General features: G+C 44.3%; 1 protein-coding gene across 15 annotated transcripts in view; it reads left to right on the top strand.

Annotated features, from left to right (window-relative positions):
• The window catches only part of Kalrn (kalirin RhoGEF kinase), a 603,829-nt gene extending 582,593 nt beyond the window's left edge, over positions 1 to 21,236 (top strand). For all 15 annotated transcript variants that reach the window (XM_085832156.1, XM_029470420.2, XM_029470426.2 and 12 more), the window contains 6 exons: positions 466 to 597; positions 2,174 to 2,338; positions 4,191 to 4,269; positions 7,365 to 7,565; positions 12,579 to 12,717; positions 14,246 to 21,236. In XM_085832156.1, coding sequence (XP_085688282.1) covers positions 466 to 597; positions 2,174 to 2,338; positions 4,191 to 4,269; positions 7,365 to 7,565; positions 12,579 to 12,717; positions 14,246 to 14,791 — 1,262 coding nt within the window. In that variant the 3' untranslated portion in view covers positions 14,792 to 21,236. The remainder of the gene's footprint in view (positions 1 to 465; positions 598 to 2,173; positions 2,339 to 4,190; positions 4,270 to 7,364; positions 7,566 to 12,578; positions 12,718 to 14,245) is intronic.
• Positions 21,237 to 22,157: the final 921 nt, after the last annotated feature.

The following is a 22,157-nucleotide window of genomic DNA, read 5'->3' as shown; positions in this document are numbered from 1 at the left end:
CATCCATATAACTTTTATTATCTGTTCCTGTTAAACAATAACTCCAAATTCCTCCCTCCCCACTGCCCTTGGCTGCTCCTACTCTGCCTTTCCTATTATGGCCTCAAAGACATTACCTTGGTCATTTTAAGTGAACATGACAAGGACACCCTGAGACTCAGAGAAGAGAGGATCTAAAGCAGAACCCCGACCAATGGGAAGACACCCAACCTGCTAAGCTCTCCTACCCTAACCTCCAGCATGGTTCCTGTCCAGCTTTTCCTACATGTGGTGTTCTATTGAGGGAGGTTGTCACACAGCACGTCCCATTTTCTAGGCCTCCCTTGGGCCTGAAGAAACGTGTGCTTCTTGGACAAGGTTATGGGCCAGATTTAAGACATGGTTGGTATGTTTCCGGTACACCGTGCTTCTAGGGCATGCATCTCCCAGCTGAGAAGCCGCACGTCCTGCTGTCTGTCTCTACAGGTGTTCCCGCAGCCCCCAACCGCCCAATCGCACAGGAGAGGAGCTGCACCTCCGTCATCCTCCGCTGGCTGCCCCCAGCCAGCACCGGGAACTGCACTATTTCGGGGTACACAGTGGAGTATCGCGAGGAAGGTGTGTTGCTCAGCTCTTCTGTATCTGCTTCCTCTCAGGAGGTCTTCAGAGTCTCGAACCTTAGACTTCAAGTATTCTCCCATTCACTGGAATCAGCCTGGCTAGGGCACCCTGGGAGTTTTAGCACAGAAGCCTGGGGCCAGGCTATATCTGCCCAAGGTTCCCAAATGGAAACCTCTCTGGTGCTGTCCTGACCCAGCCACTAAGTGGCAGTGTGTCCTCATTGCTTTGTCCTGTTTACCCAGCTTAATCGCACAGATGGGCAACTGAGCCCATGTTACAGGTGGGGAAGCTAAAGCCTGAAGAGTAAAGAAACGCGAGACTGTTAATATGGGGCAAGCTCCCACTAGACGCAGCTCTGTAGTTGGCTAATTTGGTTTTTCTCCCAGACCAGAAACCACGGTAGAATGATTGGAGCTCTACCCTTCCCCCTCCAGACATAATCTATAGAAAGTGTACACACATATAGCTTTCATTGTAGGGAAAGAAAGAAAGTTTAAGCCAGGTGTGGTGGTGCACACTTTTAATCCTAGCACTGGGGAGGCATTGGCAGGAGGAACTCCTTGAGTTCAAAGCCAGCCTCATCTACAAAGGTCAGCTAGAGCTAGCTACATAGTAAGACTCTGTCTTAACAACAACAACAGTAGTAGTAGTAATAGTAATAATAGTAATAATAATTATTATTATAATTATTATAATTATATAAATAATTTAATAATAAATAATTAAATAATAATAATAATAATGTTTTAAAGGTGCTCCCAGTTAGTTGTCATGACACAGCTCTGAACCACACCACGAATGACCCAATTGAACTTAAAGCACCTGCTTGCCCCCTAAGACCATTTGCTTTGCTTTCTATTACTGTTGTCATTTTGATTCTTTTTCCTTAAGCAGGAAGTGTGAAGTAATAAGCCTATTTATTTCAGCCTTTTCCTAAAGCTGTCTGCAACAGGGCATGCAGGGCCAGCCCCGGTGTGACTGCTGAGCCAGGAAACCCAGTTCACTATTCCTGTGTTAAGCTCATAGCTCATCTCAGAAACTAAGTTCTCGTAGGCAGTGTCACTGCTTAGTGTTCCCGAGTCTCCTACTCCTCCATCTGTCAAGTAAGACTAGTGCTCCCGTCATGGTTGGGTTTCTGTGAACTTTAGCTGGACTTAAAGGGGAGAATTGGGCGGCGCCCTAGGTGTTTCCACATGTAAATGCCCCATATGTGTTGCTTTTTGTTTCAATTTCCAAAGGCATGCTTCCTCTCATTTTGTTCCTGACTTGTATTGTCCCCCGACCTAATCACACTGCCACAGATTCCCACATATAATGGATCAGTGTTAAAGCTTCACCTTGCACCTTTGAGAAGAACCCATAGGTCAACTTCTTGCACCTGCTGTCATTTAACCGTTACTTAGGAAAATTGGGCCAAAATCCCCCACAGTTGGCCTGAAGACTTTCACAGCCCGACAGTGACCACACTGTCTGTTACCTATCTTTGTTTGCTGAAGGCCTTTGAAACAATGCCTTTGACTGTTTCCGTTTTTTCTAGGCCTTTGAAACAATGTTTCTGACTCTATCTCTCTAGGTTCCCAGGCCTGGCAGCAATCCGTAGCTTCAACCTTGGACACTTACCTGGTCATTGAAGACCTTAGTCCTGGGTGCCCTTATCAGTTCAGGGTCAGTGCCAGCAACCCCTGGGGAATCAGCCTTCCCAGTGAGCCCTCGGAGTTTGTGCGCCTTCCAGAGTACGGTGAGTCCCAGCAGACCAAGGACAGCTAGCCAACAGAAGCAAGGCAGTGGGTCACTGTAACAAAATCGCTGGTGTCTCTGACCCCCAAGGGGAGGTGTCTTGGGACCATGTGGCAGCTTCCATCAGACTACCTTTGAGAGACTAGATGGAGTGTCTCCAGGTGGTATCTCCAAACTAACATTAGATCTACCACCTGTGCTGACCATGTGCCTTTTGGAGTTCCTCAGGGAAACCTCAGAGGACAAGCAGGAGCCCTTTGCCACCGTGTGCTTTCTGGCTCTGGCCCTCCTCTGAGACCTCTTGTGGAATTCAAAGCCTGTTTTCCCCTGAGTGCCTCTGGCAGACATGTGTTTCCTACCATATCAGGGAATGTGGGGCTCAACAACTTAAAACACGGAAAGAAAAGGAGGTCACTACTGGATGAAACCTCAATACTTGACCCATCCTTCCAGAATTTGCTTTTCAGCATGAATCTACATAAAATAGAAATTGGCTAAAGCATACATGTAACTAACAAAATATAAATATTTTACCAGTGTGGTTCTCACTTTGCCCACCTTGCTTGTTGACCTACCTTTCCTGCCCATTTTGGTGCTGGAGACATTTTAAAAGAGGAAATGTTGGTCTGAAAAAGTATTCCATTGGTGACACTTTGGGCAGCTCACAGAAGTGGCATGTGTATGCTTAGGACAGGTCAGGAAAGGGTGAGAGTTTCACCATACTTAAAAGCAGCAGACTTAGTGTCTCTGTGGTCCCCACAAAGGGAGCCTGGAGTCCCCAGAGTGCCTTGGGCTTCACACTGCCCCAGCTGAGTCAGGAAACACCCTGCAGTCCCAGGTCAGGATCAGCCTAGGCTGTGGGTGACCTTGACTTGCTCTCACAGTCTTGTGACTCTGGAAAACTCTAGCCCCGGGTCTTCGTGTGCTCAGAGCTCACCACGGGAACGTCACCAGAGAGCTGAGGTGACTGACCAGGATGGCGTCAGAAGAAATGAGTTGCTTTGGGGGGGGGGGGTTCCTTTCTTTCGAAGCCACTAACTGAGTGTGGCTACAGATGGCCACCATTTTTGTTTCATTACTTCTGAGATGTGATCCCCAGCAGATGCCGCAAATACCTATGGGTGTGTATGCTTGTGTGTGTGATGAGATTTAACATGCCATACAGGGTCAAACTGAACCACCCAATCACCCAGGAGAACCAGTCATGCGTGAGTGAAGTTCAGTCAGTTCACATAGAGCAGAGGTTCTCACCGGTGGGTCTCGAGCAGATATCCTGCAGATCAGATATTTACATTACAATTCATAACAGTAGCAAAATAACTGTTATGAAGTAGCTATGAAATAATGGTATGGTTGCGGGTCGCCACAGGATGAGGAACTGTATTCAAGGGTCTCAGCATTAGTAAGGTTGAAGACCACTGACATACAGGAAGAGCTTGCAAAGGGACAAGGACGGTGATGTCAGAGAAGTCTCTAGAACGCTCTGTCACACTGCTTCTTCTTTCTCCTCCATGACCTCCAGCTTGCCCATCCTCTCTGCGTCCTATACCTCTCGTTTTCACTGACTTTCCTAATCCTTCCAGAGTTCCTCTTTCTGCCTCCCTGGGCTTTCTCTGAAGTTTTGGTGAAGCTGCATTTCTGCTCATGTCCCTTCTCTCCTCTCTGTCTGAGAAGATGACAGATGGTCTGACTTTGTCATATACAGTCCCCTCCAACATTTTTAAAATAACAGTTCAGAGAATCACAGCCTTTCCTCTCTGGGTGGTCTCCATGCTTAGTCCCAAGCGTTTCCCCGAGGACATTATACTGGAGTATCTTCGTAATGTCACCTGTGGATTCTCCCTCTCCCAAAGATGCGGCTGCCGACGGTGCCACCATTTCTTGGAAGGAAAATTTTGATTCTGCTTACACTGAACTGAACGAGATTGGCAGGTAAGGATACCAGCCATCTCACAACAGAGACTGGCCGGTGTGGTTTGTTATTTCTGTCTTGTCTCTTCTTGTCGGAGAGCAGGTAGTGCATTCCCGGGAATTTTCTTCCGATCTTTTTCTTTCTTTTTTTTTTTTTTTTTTTTTGTTTTTTTTTTTTTTGAGACAGGGTTTCTCTGTATAGCCCAGGCTGTCCTGGAACTCACTTTGTAGACCAGGCTGGCCTCGAACTCAGAAATCCACCTGCCTCTGCCTCCCGAATGCTGGGACTAAAGGCATGCGCCACCACGCCCGGCTCGATCTTTTTCTTTACTGGAGTTGGAAGCTTGCCTTGTCAACACTTAGCTTTTTGTTTGTTTTTTGAGACAGGGGCCCTGGCTGTCCTGGGTAGACCAGACTGCCCTTGAACTGAGACATCTGCCTGCCTCTGCCTCCCCAGTGCTGGGATGAAAGGCATGTGCTACCAGGCCTGGTATAAGATTTTTTTTTTTTTTTTTTTTTTTTTGAGACAGGGTTTCTCTGTGTAGCCCTGGCTGTCCTGGAACTCACTCTGTAGACAAGGCTGGCCTCAAACTCAGAAATCTGCCTGCCTCTGCCTCCTGAGTGCTGGGATTAAAGGCATGCGCCACCATGCCCGGCATAATATAAGATTTTTAGGCCTTAAAAGTTTCATGTATGCATTTTGCTTTCTTTTTTAAATTAATTTCTTTTATATGTATGACTTTTACCTCTATATGTCTGCACCACATGCATGCCTGGTCCCTACACCACATGCCTGGTCCCTGTACCACATGCCTGGGCCTGCACCATGCCTGGGTCTGCACCACATGCATGCCTGGTCCCTACAGAGACCAGAAGAGGTGGTTGGATCCCCTGAAATTGTAGGCATGGATGGCTGTGAGCCACTCTGCCAGTGCTGGGAACTAAACCCCAGTCTTCTGCAGGAATAAGGACTCTTAACCACTAAGCCATCTCTCCAACCTATTGTTGTGTGTAGAAGTATATTCTGCTTAGAAAGGAAAACAAACCCACATTTGATGCTCCAAATGGCACAGAAATATCTTGGCTAAAAAATTATATTAGTTTACCTTCAGGGTCTCAAAGAGTCTAGGATACTGAGAAAGTAGAGATGGGTTTTAATAATAATAATAATATCATAATTAAAAGTACAGAAGGAAAAGTGTTATGTGGGATGGGGGCAGTGCATGCATGCCATAGCTCATGTGTGGACAGCCCATGTGTGGACAGCTCATGTGTGGACAGCCCATGTGTGGACAGTGCATGTGTGGACAGTGCATGTGTGAACAGCACATGTGTGGACAGCTCATGTGTGGACAGCCCATGTGTGGACAGTGCATGTGTGGACAGTGCATGTGTGAACAGCACATGTGTGGACAGCACATGTGTGGACAGTGCATGTGTGGACAGTGCATGTGTGGACAGTGCATGTGTGGACAGTGCATGTGTGGACAGAGCATGTGTGGACAGCACATGTGTGGACAGAGCATGTGTGGACAGCACATGTGTGAACAGTGCATGTGTGGACAGAGCATGTGTGGACAGCACATGTGTGAACAGTGCATGTGTGGACAGAGCATGTGTGGACAGTGCATGTGTGGACAGCGCATGTGTGGACAGTGCATGTGTGGACAGCCCATGTGTGGACAGAGCATGTGTGGACAGCCTATGTGTGGACAGTGCATGTGTGGACAGCCTATGTGTGGACAGTGCATGTGTGGACAGCCCATGTGTGGACAGTGCATGTGTGGACAGTGCATGTGTGGACAGTGCATGTGTGGACAGTGCATGTGTGGACAGTGCATGTGTGGACAGTGCATGTGTGGACAGCCCATGTGTGGACAGTGCATGTGTGGATAGCCCATGTGTGGACAGTGCATGTGTGGATAGCCCATGTGTGGACAGTGCATGTGTGGACAGCCCATGTGTGGACAGTGCATGTGTGGACAGTGCATGTGTGGACAGTGCATGTGTGGACAGCCCATGTGTGGACAGTGCATGTGTGGACAGTGCATGTGTGGACAGTGCATGTGTGGACAGTGCATGTGTGGACAGTGCATGTGTGGATAGCCCATGTGTGGACAGTGCATGTGTGGACAGCCCATGTGTGGACAGTGCATGTGTGGATAGCCCATGTGTGGACAGTGCATGTGTGGATAGCCCATGTGTGGACAGTGCATGTGTGGACAGCCCATGTGTGGACAGCCCATGTGTGGACAGTGCATGTGTGGACAGTGCATGTGTGGAGGTTAGAGACAAATTTGTGGAGTCAGTACTCTCACGCTTTTATGTGAGCTTCAGGCATTGGGCTTAAGCTTTCAGGTCTATATCTTCAGATAGTGGGTGCCTTTATGCCCTGAGCCAAATTACCAGGCTCAGGAGGAAATGTTTCTCTCTCTTTTTTTTTTTTCAAATTTATTTGTTTTTATGAACACGGTTAAGTGCCTGTACTTATGTATAAGCACCACATATGTGTCTGGAGAGGAAGAGGGCATCAGATACCTTGGAACTGGAAGTATAGAAGGCTGTGAGCAGCCTTGTGGATGCTGAGACTGTAAGCCCTGTCCTCTGGAAGAGCAGCCAGAACCTTTAGCCTCTGAGCCATCTCTCCAGCCCCAGAAAGATTTCTAATGTTGCTTGATCTCTCTTCTTCAAAATGCTTGGGACCAGAAGTGTTTTTGCACAAAGGATTTTAGGAACTATGTACATGTACACAAAGAGATGTCTTGAGTCTGGGACCCAAGTCTAAAAACAACAGTCACCTATATTTTTTTGTACTCCTTTGCCTAAGGGTGACTTCAAGTGATGTAGCTAGTGTACCAGTACTTTGTCACTCACCATGTGAAGCCAGCCGTGGAACTTTCCATATTAATTTCATGTCTGCACACAAAGGGTGTCAGATCTTAGAGCATTTTTGATTTTTGATTTTTGAATTAGGGAACTCAACCTGTCAGATGTTCCTGTCTCAGGGATGCATCTGAGATGTGCGCACAGGCACACACCCTACCATATTCTGGTAAATGATGCCCTGCTGACTGATGAGATGAATCTTGGAAACCCTTTCCCCCTTTGTCTCGCAGAGGCCGTTTCTCTATTGTAAAGAAATGCATTCACAAAGCTACCCGCAAAGATGTTGCTGTGAAATTTGTGAGCAAAAAAATGAAGAAGAAGGAGCAGGCTGCTCACGAGGCCGCCCTGCTCCAGCACCTGCAGCACCCTCAGTATGTCACGCTCCATGACACCTACGAGTCCCCCACATCCTACATCCTGATTTTGGAACTGTGAGTACAGAGGTCGCATCTCTAGTGTGGTCCTTACCTGCTTGGGTTCCCCATTGCCCACAATTAACAGACAAGAGTCTCCTTTTGTTCTGTGCTGTATGGTTTATAAAGTGTACCGTGGACCATGTTTTCTTTCACCTCCAGCTTTATATTAATGTAGCTCTCATTCTGAAGACTAGAGAAATCAAGAATGGAGAAGGTCTTTAAAGCGAGCTCTGTGAAAGTATGGATGAGGAATCCCTCCTTTTATTGGATCCATACAGTGGATCTTGAAACCATGTCTTCTCATTCACTTTCCCTAGTTTTTCTTTTTTTTTTTTTTTTGGTTTTTCGAGACAGGGTTTCTCTGTATAGCCCAGGCTGTCCTGGAACTCACTTTGTAGACCAGGCTGGCCTCGAACTCAGAAATCCGCCTGCCTCTGCCTCCCGAGTGCTGGGATTAAAGGCGTGCGCCACCATGCCCGGCTCCCTAGTTTTTCTAAGCTTTATTTCATGTTTTATATTTATGGTTACAGTCTTTCATTGCATGGATACATTGTGTAATCATCAAACCTGGATATTAGCATAGGTTGTTTCTTTGTAAGGAAAACTTTTTTTTTAAATTCCTCTTCTCAAGCTATTTGAAATATATTAACAGTTCATATTGTTAACTCTGGTCACTGATGTGTTAGAATATCTGAACACAGCATACCAGGCCAAAGCAGTTGCATGTGTAAGAAGTTTATAGGGAGAGAGAGGGGCAAGGAAGGTGGTGGTGAAAAGAGAAGGTGGAAGAGAGAGAGAGAGAGAGAGAGAGAGAGAGAGAGAGAGAGAGAGAGAGAGAGAGAGAGAGAGAGGTGTTCCTCTTATGGATGGTGACGTGGTCACAGGTAAAGGTGGGAGGAGAGCCCAATGGATTCTGGGAATATGGTGGCCGTTGTCTTGGCAACAGGTGTGTAGATTGCACTGTCAACTATGTGATGCCACAGGTTTCAGAGGTCCTGATACCAACAGTCACTATATTATAAACTAGATCACCAGAACTTATTTCTCTTCCCTAGCTATAATCTGTATTTCTTACACTTATTTTCATTTTCTTCCTATTATGCACTCTCAGGCTTGACTCATTTAAGAAGACTTTCCTGGTGGTTGACTGATTGACAAGAATGGAGTTGGAATGAGAGAAGTTTATCTATCAATCTATAGCCATAGCACCCCCAATCTACTACCTAGAATTTTCTATCCAAGACATCTCTGGAATGTCAGATTATCTAGATATCAAACGTAGAAAGATACAGCTTTTTTCATTAATTAATTTGCTTATTTACTTTACATCTCAATCAAAACTTCTTCTCCCTCCTCTCCTCCCAGTCCTTCCCACTCACCTTACCATATCTTCACATCCCCCACCCCACCCTCCGCAAAGGACCAGTCTCAGTTTGAAAGAGGAGTTCTGAGAGAAGGAAGGGGTGTCTGGGAGCTGTGAAAACAAACAACTTAAAGTGTGTTGTGTGTAGCTTTTTGCTACCCTGCCTAAGCTCTGGGAACAGGCTGTGCTACCAGCCCCCTCCCAGCTTTCCTTGAATCCAAGGATAGAAGATACACATACACACACACACACACACACACACACACACACACACACACACACACACACAGAGTTGTTCATTTTCAGCTTGCCTTCTTGGCACAATTGCTGGGTGGTACTATTTCTTACCTGGAAAAACATGCCCTTAGCTCAAAACCTCCCACTACCCTATCTTTCGTTGGTCAGTTGCATCTAGTCCCTGATAAACATCTCTGACCTATAGGAGTGGCAACAGCCCATGACTCCTCCTCAGACCTCACATCATGGTTGCCTGGTTCTTCTCTTTCCAAAGCACGGCGAACTCCCTCTCTCCTTCCTTGCATCATCCTGCTTGCCTCCCAGGACCCAGAAGTCCCGCATGTATCTGCTGACGAGCAGTTGTCTCATGACATTCTTTATTGACAGATCAAGAACCAGTTGGTGAACAGGACCTTAGCGTCAGAAACTCCCCTACAGAAGTCAAATTGTGGGTCCAAGCTGGCCACCTAGGTTCTGTTGAAATGGCTTTTCAGATTGCTCTGTGTGTGTGTGTGTGTGTGTTTTCAGCATTTTCTTCCTTTCTAAAAAAAAATTTCTGGTTGAGACAGCTCTCTCTGCTAGTAGAAATTCTACAAGCAATCGGGATAGTTCATAAATTTTCTAACCAAAGTCAGAAAAGCTGTTATAAAAAATTATTGGATATTTCATCTAAGTCAGAAATCCTGTTAGAAAAAAATTGTTGAAGAGCTGTTTTTGCTCTCCAGGGATTTCAGACAGCTCAGCCCTTGATAGAGAAAATTCTAAAGAACTTCTGTCACACTCTGCTTACCTCATCTTATACAAACCAAAAGGACCAAATGCCTGTCTTTTTGTTTACAGATCAATTCAGGCATTTACTTTAGGTTTCCTTTTGGTTACCCCATGAGTCAGCATTCCAGTGACCCCAGACCTTTGTTTCTTAGGAGACAGCAAGCATACATTTTTCTTAACATTGCAAAAGAATTCAGAGATCTGCCTGCCTTTGTTAAGCACCGATGAGAAAGTAGTTGGGTGGTACCCCGCCCTGAAATTACCAATTCTACCACACTAGGGCCTGGACTTTCCGTGTCCCAGGATGACCTTGGACTCAGGAATCTGCCTGCCTTTGTATCTTTCTGACAAGCTGGCTCATTAATGCAGCTGCCCATGCTCCTTTAGATTGTGAACCCCTTATAATTTATATTGCATAGTTATATTTTTACATAGTTGAGAAATTATATATTTTTGAACTCATGTACTTAGAGCTCTTTCCCATAGCCTTAAGGCCTGTCCTGAAGGTCCCAGTGTTTACCATTTTGCTGAGACTTAGCCACACCCTCAACTTCGGGATGTGCTGTTTTTAATTATCATGAAGTCATTAATATTATCAGGGAGGATATTCCTTGGAAGGAAAGAGTCCTCAACTGCTAGTACATTATTACACAAACAAGCCTTACACCCACAGCAGCCATTGACACTCATGGAGGCTCACACCAGGACCCTGTCCAAGGGGCAGGAACCATGTCACTCTGTCCCCACCAAGACCACACTGGGTTGGCATCCTCTCCCTTTCTCCTCAGAGTAGGGTAGGCATACATCCCATGGATACAACAACCTGCCTTGACATATAAGTTTGCAGTAGGACTAGGCACAGAAAGAAAGGTATAGCTCTTATCCTTAGGGGCCACAAGTCCAACAGTTAGAACTAAGAGATAAATAATGCTTTAAATATGGCATGGGAAATACTAGAGACCATGTATTACTCAGGGCTGTGAGAACATAGAACTGTTCTTTGTTGGATGTGATCTTCAGAGAAGACATGTGGAAAGCAAGGCCTAACTAGAACCACTTGCTCAATCATGCTCTGCCTGTAGTGGTCAATAGGGATAACTGGTCAACCCTCCTGGACCAGAAAATCAAGATTCCCATTCCCTAGTCTCAGATGGATGCAGGCTAGAGAATAGCTCTAGGGAAGGTGGGGTGGCTGATCTTTTCTGGCTTGGAGCAGTGTTGCTGTAACTGTCCCCCTCATTTGTTCCAAGTATCTCTGAGAGTTCCTTGTGATGAGCACAGTACCACTCCTCTCTGATCTCACCTCTCTTGCCTCACACTAGAAGATCAGAGGGAGGTAGGGAGCCTTCCAGGGCCTCCATCCTTTTCTACCTATCGATAAAATAGAAGGATCCTGTAGCAAGGAACAAATTAGGGGAGAAAATGAAGACAGCTATGCAGGTTTCAGCTATGGTTGGAAGTTATTCCTGTACTGGATCACACTCCTTGACATGGGCATTTCCTGAGCGTATCTCAAATGACCCACTTCACATTAAAGGTTTGATCACTTCTTGTTACAAAAGGGCATAGGAAGCCTAGAAATAGCTACTGTGTATTCAGCACCATGTGTTACTTCTTTCTTTCCCTGATGAGACACCATGGTCAAGGCCACATATAGAAGAGAGTTTATTAGGGGCTTAAAGTTTCAAAGGGTGAGTCCATGACCATCATGGTGGGGAGCATGGCAGCAGGCAGCTCTTGGTTCTAGAGCTGTAGTTGAGAGATTACATCTTGACCCACAAGCACAAGGCAGGAAAGTGACTGAGAATGGTATGGGCTTTTGAAACCTTCAAAGCCTGCTCTAGTGTCAGGCCACACCTCCTCCAACAAGGCCACACCTCCTAATTCTTCCCAAACAGTTCCAGCAGCTGGGGACGAGTATTCAAACATATGAGCCTAAGGGGCCATTCTCATTTAAACCATCACAAGCACCTCACAGCACAGACCATGCCTCAAATCCTCATTGCCTCACCTGGCTCTCACAAGCCTGCTAAAGAAGTAGGTCTTATTTTGTCATTGATGTTGCTGTTGGCAGCCAGTTGCTATCCCCACCTTAAAAGGTGGTGCCTTTCAGGGAAGCCAAAACACAGAGGGTTTAAGTGACGACCTACAACCACCAGCTGGTAAGAGGCAGAACCAGAACAGAAGTCTGCTTATGGCTGGCTCCACGTATCCCATTTTCAATCAGTCTTTAAAAGTTGGCAAGCTGTCAGAAGGGCAAAGGAGTTAAGAAGTGGTCAGATATGCTGGGAGCAAACCTTTCCTCTTTCACATTTCTCCCATCTAAAAATGTTAAAAAGTGGAAATACTTTTAATGTATATGAGGCTCACTATAGACACCAGACTTTTCTTTTCTCTTCAACCTAACCTCTTAAAGCCAGGTGAGACCTTAAAGTCAACAAAATGGTGTTCTGTAAGGCGGTAAGGATTTCTCCTGCAGTGTAACTCATTTGTAACTTGATTCATTCTAGTTCTGAATGTGGCACTTACTTTGGGCTCTAAAAATGCATGAGTGTTGCAATACTAAACTTTATTAATAAGAGACCTCCGAGAACTTTTTAAGCTATGCGCATGGGTCATTTCTCTATTTCTTGCCCCCCCCCCACCTTTGCTGTCAGGATGGATGACGGCCGACTCTTGGACTACCTTATGAATCATGATGAGCTGATGGAAGAAAAGGTAGCTTTCTACATTCGAGACATCATGGAAGCTCTGCAGTACCTTCACAACTGTAGGGTCGCACATTTGGACATAAAGGTAATAAAAAGTCAGTACCTGGCACAGTGAAATAGACGAGTTCAGCTTCCCAGACATTTCCTTGAGGAACACAAATTTGAATTTCTTTTTATTGTTGTTGTTTTGTTTTGTTTTGTTTTTATAAAGACAGGGTTTCTCTGTGGAGCCCTGGCTGTCCTGGAACTCATTCTGCCGACTAGGCTGGCCTCGAACTCAGAGATCTGCCTGCCTCTGCCTCCCAAATGCTGGGATTAAAGGCATGCATCACTACAGCTAGGGGGAAGAGTTAAATTTCTTTTGTCTGTTTCCTGGGATGTCACGTGACTATTAAACTAGAACTAGACTTTCACCCTACCTAAGTGCATTGTTCAGGAATGAAGGAAACACACCAGAGAGATGGTGGCACATGAGGTAAGGGAAAGCTTTAACCAAGCAGTCTAACTTTATAGACATCACTTAATGCCCTGTTCCCATTCATTCTGTAAGAAAAGGGAGCTTCGGAGGGCTGGAGAGATGATTCAGTGCTTAAGACCCAAGTTCTCTTGCCAGCACTCATATATTGCTTGGCTCACAACCACCTGCAACTCCAACTGTAGTAGACTCAGTGTTTTCTTACGGCCTCTAACAGCACCTGCATGAACATGGAATACACTCATATAGATACGTACACATAAAGAAAAAAAATTTTTTTTCCAAGAAAGGGTTTCTCTGTGTAGCCCTGTCTATGCTGGAACTCACTCTATAGATCAGGCTGGCCTCCAAATCAGAGATCCATCTGTTTCTTTTTCCCAAGTGCTGAGATTAAAGGCCTGTATTATCACCACCCAGCAATACACACACACACACACACACACACACACACACACACATATATATATATATATATATATATATATATATATATATGTATATATATATATATACACACACACAGAGACATATATATGTATACACACATATACATGTATACACACACATACACACACACACACACACGTGCGTGCGTGCGTGCGTGCGTGCACACACACAGTTTCTGAGAAGCTTGTTTTTTCTTAAGAAGTTAGTTCTTTCCTTGATTCACTGCAAAGCAAGGGTAGGTAAGAAGGCATGCTCTTCTGGAATACCAGTGTGACTTAGTAGCAGAACACCTGCTTAGCATGGGTAAGGCCCTGGGTTGGATCTCTAACACTAGGGTGGGGAAGTACAGGCTGAGTGCTGCAGCCCTTACCTCTAAGCCCAGCAGTCAGTAGACAAAGACAGAAGGATCTTTGTAAGTTCTGGGCCAGCCTGGGATACAGAGTAAGTTCTGGGCCAATCAGGAGTACACGATTAGCCCTGTAGCCCTTCCCCAATGCCAACCAACTTATCTAAAAAGCCACCTAAACCAAGAGTTTAGTGAGTTTGAAACCTCCTTTGCCCTTGCCTAGGGAGTATTCCACTGAATCAAAGACTAATAATGTGTGTTAGCTAACAGATTGCAGCTGGGGTAGGGAGGTCAGCAAAGACCTGATCTTACCTCTCTTGTCCCTGCCTTCCTGGGTCCCTGCAGCCCGAAAACCTGCTCATTGACCTCCGGATCCCAGTGCCTCGAGTGAAGCTCATCGACTTGGAAGACGCTGTCCAGATCTCAGGCCACTTCCATATCCATCATCTGCTGGGGAACCCTGAGTTCGCTGCTCCGGAAGTGATCCAAGGCATCCCTGTCTCCCTGGGCACAGACATCTGGAGCATCGGGGTTCTGACATATGTCATGCTTAGTGGGGTCTCCCCCTTCTTAGATGAGAGCAAAGAGGAGACCTGTATCAACGTGTGCAGGGTGGACTTTAGCTTCCCCCACGAATACTTCTGCGGTGTGAGCAATGCTGCCAGGGATTTCATCAACGTAATCTTACAGGAAGACTTCCGGAGGCGGCCCACAGCAGCCACATGCCTGCAGCATCCCTGGCTACAGCCTCACAACGGCAGCTACTCCAAGATCCCCTTGGACACCTCCCGTCTGGCCTGCTTCATAGAACGCCGCAAGCACCAGAATGATGTGCGGCCCATTCCCAATGTCAAGAGTTACATCGTCAATAGGGTGAACCAAGGGACCTAGCTATCCCACAACCCCTGAGGTTTCACATAGAAGTGCAGTGTGAACCAAAGCAAGACTGAGCGTGTCTGTAAATAACTCTGTTCATCATTTCACTCCATGTGGTTCTCTGGATTGAGAGGTGATCCTCTTAAACCTTGTCTGTGGTTACCCGGGGTCTGAGTACCATGAAAGTCACCTTAATCCCAGGAGCATCCCAGAAGGTCATGCTGAAGAAGTAAAGATACAGAGTTGCAGAAAGTATTAAAAGAAAGGGCAAGGCTAACGAGACAGTACTTGGTATGAAAATGGTAATTGTACATTCCAAAATGAGCAGTTAAGTGGGAAAACCGTACACCCACTGTGAGCAGTATAGTAGGTTTCTGACTCCATTGAAAATTTAAGCAAAAAAAACAAAACAAAACAAAAAAAAAACAAAAAACTTCTATTTAACAGAGATGTCAACTATTCTGCTTTAGATGGCTTAGATATAGTTTCTTAACAGGATACATATACGCATACAATATACTAGATCTCATTCAGGTTTCAGAGTTTTATAATATAGAGTTCTATATGAAATCAATCATAAGTAACTTTGAGTGCTCCCGTTAAGACAGTAATTTCTTTACCGAAGCATTGCATTATTTTGACTAAGCACAATTAGATGACAAGTTTTTTAGAGCATTTTATAAATCTTGTATAGAAATCTTTTATCAGAACCTGTGTATTAAGAGAAAGCAATGTGACCCTTTTGCGATCTGTGACTGGGATATTTTTCCTCCATCATGGGTTGTTTGACTAAGACAGGTTCTGTAGATCAAAGCTTCCCCTGCCCTGAGCTCATTGGCAGCTCAGAGTTCCTCCTGTGGGAAAGACTGCCAGGAAATAAATCCAAATCTAGTAAGAGTTTGGGGGGGGGGTTGTTTTTATGTCCACCCTGGGCCTGCCATAGGCAAATGAATATCACAAGTTCATACAGGAGGGCACACGGAAGCTTTTCCTACAGTTCCTGTGAACAGCGTAGCAGCGCTTTCTGATTTCATAGCTGTAGAATACAGTTTTCAGAAAGTTAGCTTGCTTTATTCCTAACCCCTCGTGAAGCTTCGGGGTGCTTACCAAAAGGAGGCAGCCATAAAAGCCTTTTAAAGGCTAGTCCTAAGTCCTTCCTGAAGCCATGGAGCAAAGCCTGACCCATCACTCTAACACAGCACGGGGTTTTAACTGTGGTAGCAATACCTATCACCACACAGCCACCAACGGCTCTGGACTGAAAGGACCAATTGTATTCTGAGGCCAGTGCCGCTTTCTCGTACAGGATTATGCCCAGTGCCCTCTGGAGGGAAAACACATTAACCAGGGCACTTCATGGTTTTTGTTTTGTTATGTTTTGTTGGGTTTTTGGTTTTTACTTCTTCTGTTGGAAGTGGGGTGGGGAAGGTTTGGTTTTTTGCTTTGTTTTTTTTTTTTTTTAATTATTTTCCGTTTGTACATGATCCACCCTTTGTTTCCTAGAGTGTGCTTTAAAAATTGCTTTGAAGCAAATAATATTCTTAAAAAATATATAACTGAAATGTTTGTGTAAACCGGGTTTCATGTCATCGTGTCGCTCCTGCTAGTGGGAACTGAGAAAATGGAAATTATGTAGCACAAAGTGCAATCAGAGAATCTGGGAAGGGAAAATGGAACTGCATAACTATTTAAACTATTTAAAGGAGACGTGATGGGAACAGTCTAATTTTAAGGTATAAAGCCACTTATTCCCATGGTGGAACTATAGAATTAAAATACTCATCACCACCTCCGCCCGCCCCATCAGTTTCAAAGTCAGATTACATATCATCCATCCTCCATCTCAGCTTATCCGAGATGATAGGGAAATAAACTAGTAGGAAGTAAAAGCAATAAAGTTAGATAGCACCTAGTATTGTGGGGATTAACCAAATATGTGGGAACCGACTCTGACTGTATTCTCCTTGTCTCCGGGTGGCCCTGGGCCATCAGGCCTCACTCCCTCAGAGCTTGCTTACCTCCATGGTTTTCACTTAAACCACAATGCATGCCCAAAGCATGCTTACTGGAGCTTTTTAAAATAAACATGTCTTTATTAAGAAATGTAGCATTAAGAAGGAAGGCCTGGGGCCAGAGGGCTTATTCTAGGATAAAATGCAGGCTCTGAGGACTCCAAAGATCCACAAAGTGACATGGCCAGGTCTGGTTCTGTCCACTTATCCACTCCGGCTCTCTTGAAAGAAGGGCTTCCTGCTAAGTTACTTAGAATTGATCTGACCGGCTAGGGAGGGACACAGAGCCTAAGACTGGTGTTCAGTTGCTGCAGAAGGGCCACCTTGAAAGGACGTTGTGCGTGGTAGAACTCTATGGAGAGCCAAGTTTTCCCAGCCATGTTTGTGTCAGAGTTGGAATGGTCTAGATATGGGGCTATGTGGAATTGCCCCAGGTACACAGTACAACTGTTAGAGTAGTGTAAGCTTCAGGGACGTACAAAGAGAAAGGGGCATTCTCTGTGTAGTTTGATGACTGAAGTGAACAGGGAGGCCCCTGTCTACAAAGCACCTGATCCCTCCAAATAGGGGGCAAGAGAGTCTTGGCTGGAGACTTTTCCCTAGCAAGGTGGGAATTAGTAAGGGCTAGGAAATAGAGTTTGGAGTACAACTGTGCTCAACAGTGGCTGGAGAAGAAGACCCACCCAGGACCACTCTCCTGTACCTGTGTTGGCAGGGAGACTTAGAACTAGGAGAGAAAGGTGGGGAGGAGAGAAAAATCTCCCACTCCTGATCCCATCCCAATTGTTCTTGCTGAGAGTGAGCTGTCAGCTGACCCCAGGAGAGCAACAGTGCTGGCGAAAGACTTCTTGTTTGGTTTCTACTCATCATTTTGAGCTCATTTGTTTTGTGTTCAAAGGGTGGGGTACAGAAAAATAGAAAGCATCAGGGCAAACCCAGGATCCCTGATGAGAACTCATGATTTTTTGCGCCATTTATGTTTGTTTCGAATTAAACAGATTTCTACCCACTTATAACTGAATGTGGTTAAAAACTGTTAAGAAAGAAAAAAAACAAAACACAAAACAAACAAACAAACAAACAAACAAACAAACAAACATGGCAATGTTGGATGTGTCCTTCAGGTCTCTTCCAGCCACCAGCAGCCTAAGTGGGTAGAGGAGGCAGAGGGGAAAGCTGGCTTTGGCTTTGTGCTTAACGAAGCCTTTATAAACAGTAGTGCCTTTCAGAGGGGAGGTGGAGAGTGAAGTTCGATTGCGTTTAGATTTGCTGATACTGCGGTCTTTTTTTCCCCTTAGGTTTAAGCTATGTTTTAAATGAGAATATCTGAATGTAGGATGGGAACAGGAATTTTTGAGTCTCCATCTCAGCTATTCCAAACCCAGTCTTTCTTCCAGGAAGTCTTTTGTTGTTTTCTGGCCCAAATGTCTCCATTGATAAAATGGAATTTGGGGAGAAGAAGAGAGAACATTAATCTCTTAAGAATGTTGAGAAAAATATCCTTGTCGACACATCTATAAGATATTTTGATTTTCTTCAAGTGCTACACACTGCCAGTGTTTAGAATTTTATCGACAGCAACTTTGAACATTCCAGTTTCCCACAGTCTTATCTTTGGGTACCGTTTACAAACTCATGAGGTTGACCTCTGTAAATTGCTTCTCACTGGAAGGTCTGGGTCCTTCTCATCTACATGTTAATTGTTCTTACCTTTTAATTTCTAACCTCTAAGAGCTTCTCTACAGAGCAGGGTTTGGGAGGACTGAGGAGGCCTAAAATGTCCATAAGCTGTTTTCCACAGTATTCTTAGGGTGGACATGAGTCTGATGCCTTCCAAGACAGACAACCATTTCTTTCTCTTACCAAGCTTTATGCTGGGGGCGGGGGGAGGACAAAGAAGAATCCAAATAGCTACTTTCCACACTGGAAGGACAGATGTAAGAATGGAATACACTTCCTAGGCTCCCTCATCACAGTTCATTTCCTTAGAGACCCACAGGAATCTTTTAGAAAAGGCAAGTGATGCCCACAGTGGGAAAGAGAATTAGATTTTGGAGAAAGAGAGCTTCGGCTTTGCTCTTCGAGGGTCGTCTTCTGTTGTCTCCAACCCCCCATGCCCATGACCTTCCTTTCTTTTTGCTTATCTTGAAAAACATGGCGAGTTCGATTTTTGAGAATATGATGGAGAAAATGCCACCTAAAGTAAACGGTGGTTATTTTTCTGTGTTAGTAGAAACTCTCTCCTCTATACCTGATAGAGGGAAGTACATTGAACACAAAGGGTCTCTGTAGTGGACAAAAGAACACAATCACCACACCCTAGCCCATCAATGGCACTGGGTGAGTTTTGAGGAATGTAGACCATATTCTTTTCTTGCCTGGGTAACATTCCATTGGAGTCTGAGTTAGGCAAACATATATAGGCTTTCAACAGATTCATCTGTTAAAGAAAAGCAAACCTCATGCTTTCTGTTTGCTATTTGAAATCTAACGACCTTTAGGGAAGGGAGTTATTAGACCTAGAGTAGGCAGAAGGAAATGCTCACGTAGATTCCACCACAGGAAAGAAGATGCTCTGTCAGTAATTATTTTCTGAAAATGGCAAGGCTCTCACTGTCTCATTCATTTTAAAGAGCTCAAAGGGGCTGAAATTTATCCATAGACATATTTTTTTAAATAGGAAATGCTTTTCATGAAAAATCCATATGGAAATTGAATACAGAATTATCATATGACCATATTTGTTATAAAAGACATTTTTCTTTTATTTTTTTTTAATATAAGTTGACATTATAGGAGAAGAAAACGGTCATTCCACTACAATGCTTTAATCTTAAATGACATTAATTAAAAGCCTAAAATGAACACTCCCAGGCTATTCCAAGAACTTCCAAGCTGTGGTCAGATTTCATTTTGATCTGAATGACCAACCCAACAGTTCACAAGGGGGAAGGGCAAGGAAAAGTTTAGATAGCAAGTCTTGGAACTCCTGAGTGTTAATTTAACCAAGTAGATCTGCCAGTGCAGGGATAGGAGCTGCATTAATCCCCCATTTCCATCAATAACTAAGTCCGCATGTCGGAGTCCATGAAGACCGTTACTGTGACCTCAAAGACTGTGGCTACGAATCTCAAGTCTTCTCTTACTGACTTAAGCCATATCTTTCACCTCTGTGTTTGAGTTGTTTTTTTTTTTTTTTTTTAAACAAAACCCTGGTGCTTTTACTTCTGTTTCTGCTGAATGTCAGACGACTCTGTGGGAAAGTCAATAAAACTAGAGGAGGGATAAATAGAAGGACTGTGAAAATCTAACCATACCCTTGAGAAAATGCTATTTATGCAGAGAGCAGTGGCAATGGAGGGCAAACTGTTGGAAAATATTGATATATGTACATCTGTACATGTATATAGTGTATAATATGTATGTATATGTTATTGCTCATATGCAGAAATCTATCCATTTTCAGGCAGCCCAGGTGGGTCAGTTTTTCTACTGGAAAACCATTTAGGACCATTCAAAACCATTAGGGATAATACATGGAGAATTCTCGTCACATGGGAGTTGATTTGTTGACTTCTGAAGTCCACGTGGCCAAATGAACAAAGTATGAAATGCATTGAGACTATAATTTATGTGATTCTGTTAACTCGGAAGCCTATATTTGAATTCTTTTGTATGTGTGTGTGTGTGGATCTTTTTGTTTGTTTGTTTTTGATGAGACAGGGTCCCTCTATGTAGTCGTGGCTGTCCTGGGACTCACTCTGTAGACCAGGCTGGCCTTGAACTTACAGAGGTCTGCCTGCCTCTGCCTCCAGAGTGCTGGGATTAAAGGCATGTGCCATCAGGTCCAGCCAATATTTGAATTTTAATATCTGGTTTTCAAACTGCACCAACACTTCTTGGTTTTGAGTGATCCCTTCCCCCAAAGCCTTTTGAGAATTTGTGGTGGGCATCTCTGGCCAATCTGTAAAAGGCCTTATCAATAAGTGGACAGGTTTCCCCATAGGGACCATTACACATATACATATAAGTACATACTTCCATCAGGCTTGTGACAATTGTTTTAAAATCACTCCACAGTATTGGTAAATAGCTCTATATTTTCAAGGTGCAGAAGAATTCCACAGCCTTAATTATTTCAGTGTCTTGCTGGTCTGCCTTAAGTGTATCTTCTGGGGTTTTTGGGTTTTGGTTGTCTTATTATTTTAACTTTTTCTGCAGCTGTTCATTTTGTATGCACATGATGTTGTTTTGTAAAGGTAGGTTGTAAATATTTTATTTGTAAGTCTGACTCACTCACTCACTCACTCCTGTGTAATGTTGTAAAGTGCCGACCTGCTGTCTTGTTCTTATTATTGCAGTAAACGTTATAAGTTGTGGATGAAACTTCAAAATGTACATTTCACATGTTATGCATTCCTATAAATATAATATACTGAAGGTACTTCTTTAGTCGTGTTCCCCCTTTAAAATGTTATAACATTTGTGTGTGTGTATGTATGTATGTATGTATGTGTGTATATGTGTGTGTATGTATGTATGTGTATGTGTGTATATGTATGTGTGTATGTATGTATGTGTGTGTATGTGTGTATGTATGTATGTATGTATATGTGTGTGTGTATGCATGTGTGTATGCATGTGTGTGTATGTATGTGTGTATGTGTGTATATGTATGTGTGTATGTATGTGTGTGTATGTATGTGTGTGTATGTGTGTATGTATGTATGTATGTATATGTGTGTGTATGTATGCATGTGTGTATGTGTGTGTGTATGTATGTGTGTGTATGTATGTATGTGTATGTGTGTGTGTATGTATGTATGTGTATGTATGTATGTATGTATGTGTGTATATGTGTGTGTGGGTCTGCAGGATCTGGTTCTCTCCTTTCACCATGTGGGTCCAGTAGACTGAATGCAGGTCGCCAGGCTTGGTGGCAAGTCTCTTCTTAACCCACTGAGCCACCTCTTACTGGCAGTTGTCTTTTTTTCTAACTAAAACTTCTGCTTTTTCTCCCAGTGGGGATACTGAGGTAATGGTTGTCCTCTCTTTCCCCTCAAATATTTGAAAGCCTGACAAGCTTTAAAAAAAAATCCCATCAGTGGTCCAGCAAGATGGCTCATCAGATAACAGCGATTGTCACCAAGCCTGAGGATTTAAATGTGACCCACAGGCCTGCAGAATGAATGCAGAGCTTCAGCTCCAGCTGGATCGCACAGGTTTATGCATACAGGTTTGTAGGAGGCTTGATCAGGCTTCCAGTGTCTGCAGGTGACACACAGCTGGGAATGAGGCTGATCTATAGCATTCTGTCAATTAACAGCACACAGAGATGAATGTAGTTGTTGACCTAGCAAGAAGAACAA

The sequence above is a fragment of the Mus caroli genome, unplaced genomic scaffold (assembly GCF_978045245.1).
Source record: "Mus caroli unplaced genomic scaffold, Mus_caroli_1 scaffold_17, whole genome shotgun sequence".
Taxonomy (NCBI): Eukaryota; Metazoa; Chordata; class Mammalia; order Rodentia; family Muridae; genus Mus; species Mus caroli.
Note: the sequence above shows the minus strand (reverse complement) of the source record. Positions and strands in the feature narration are given on the sequence as shown.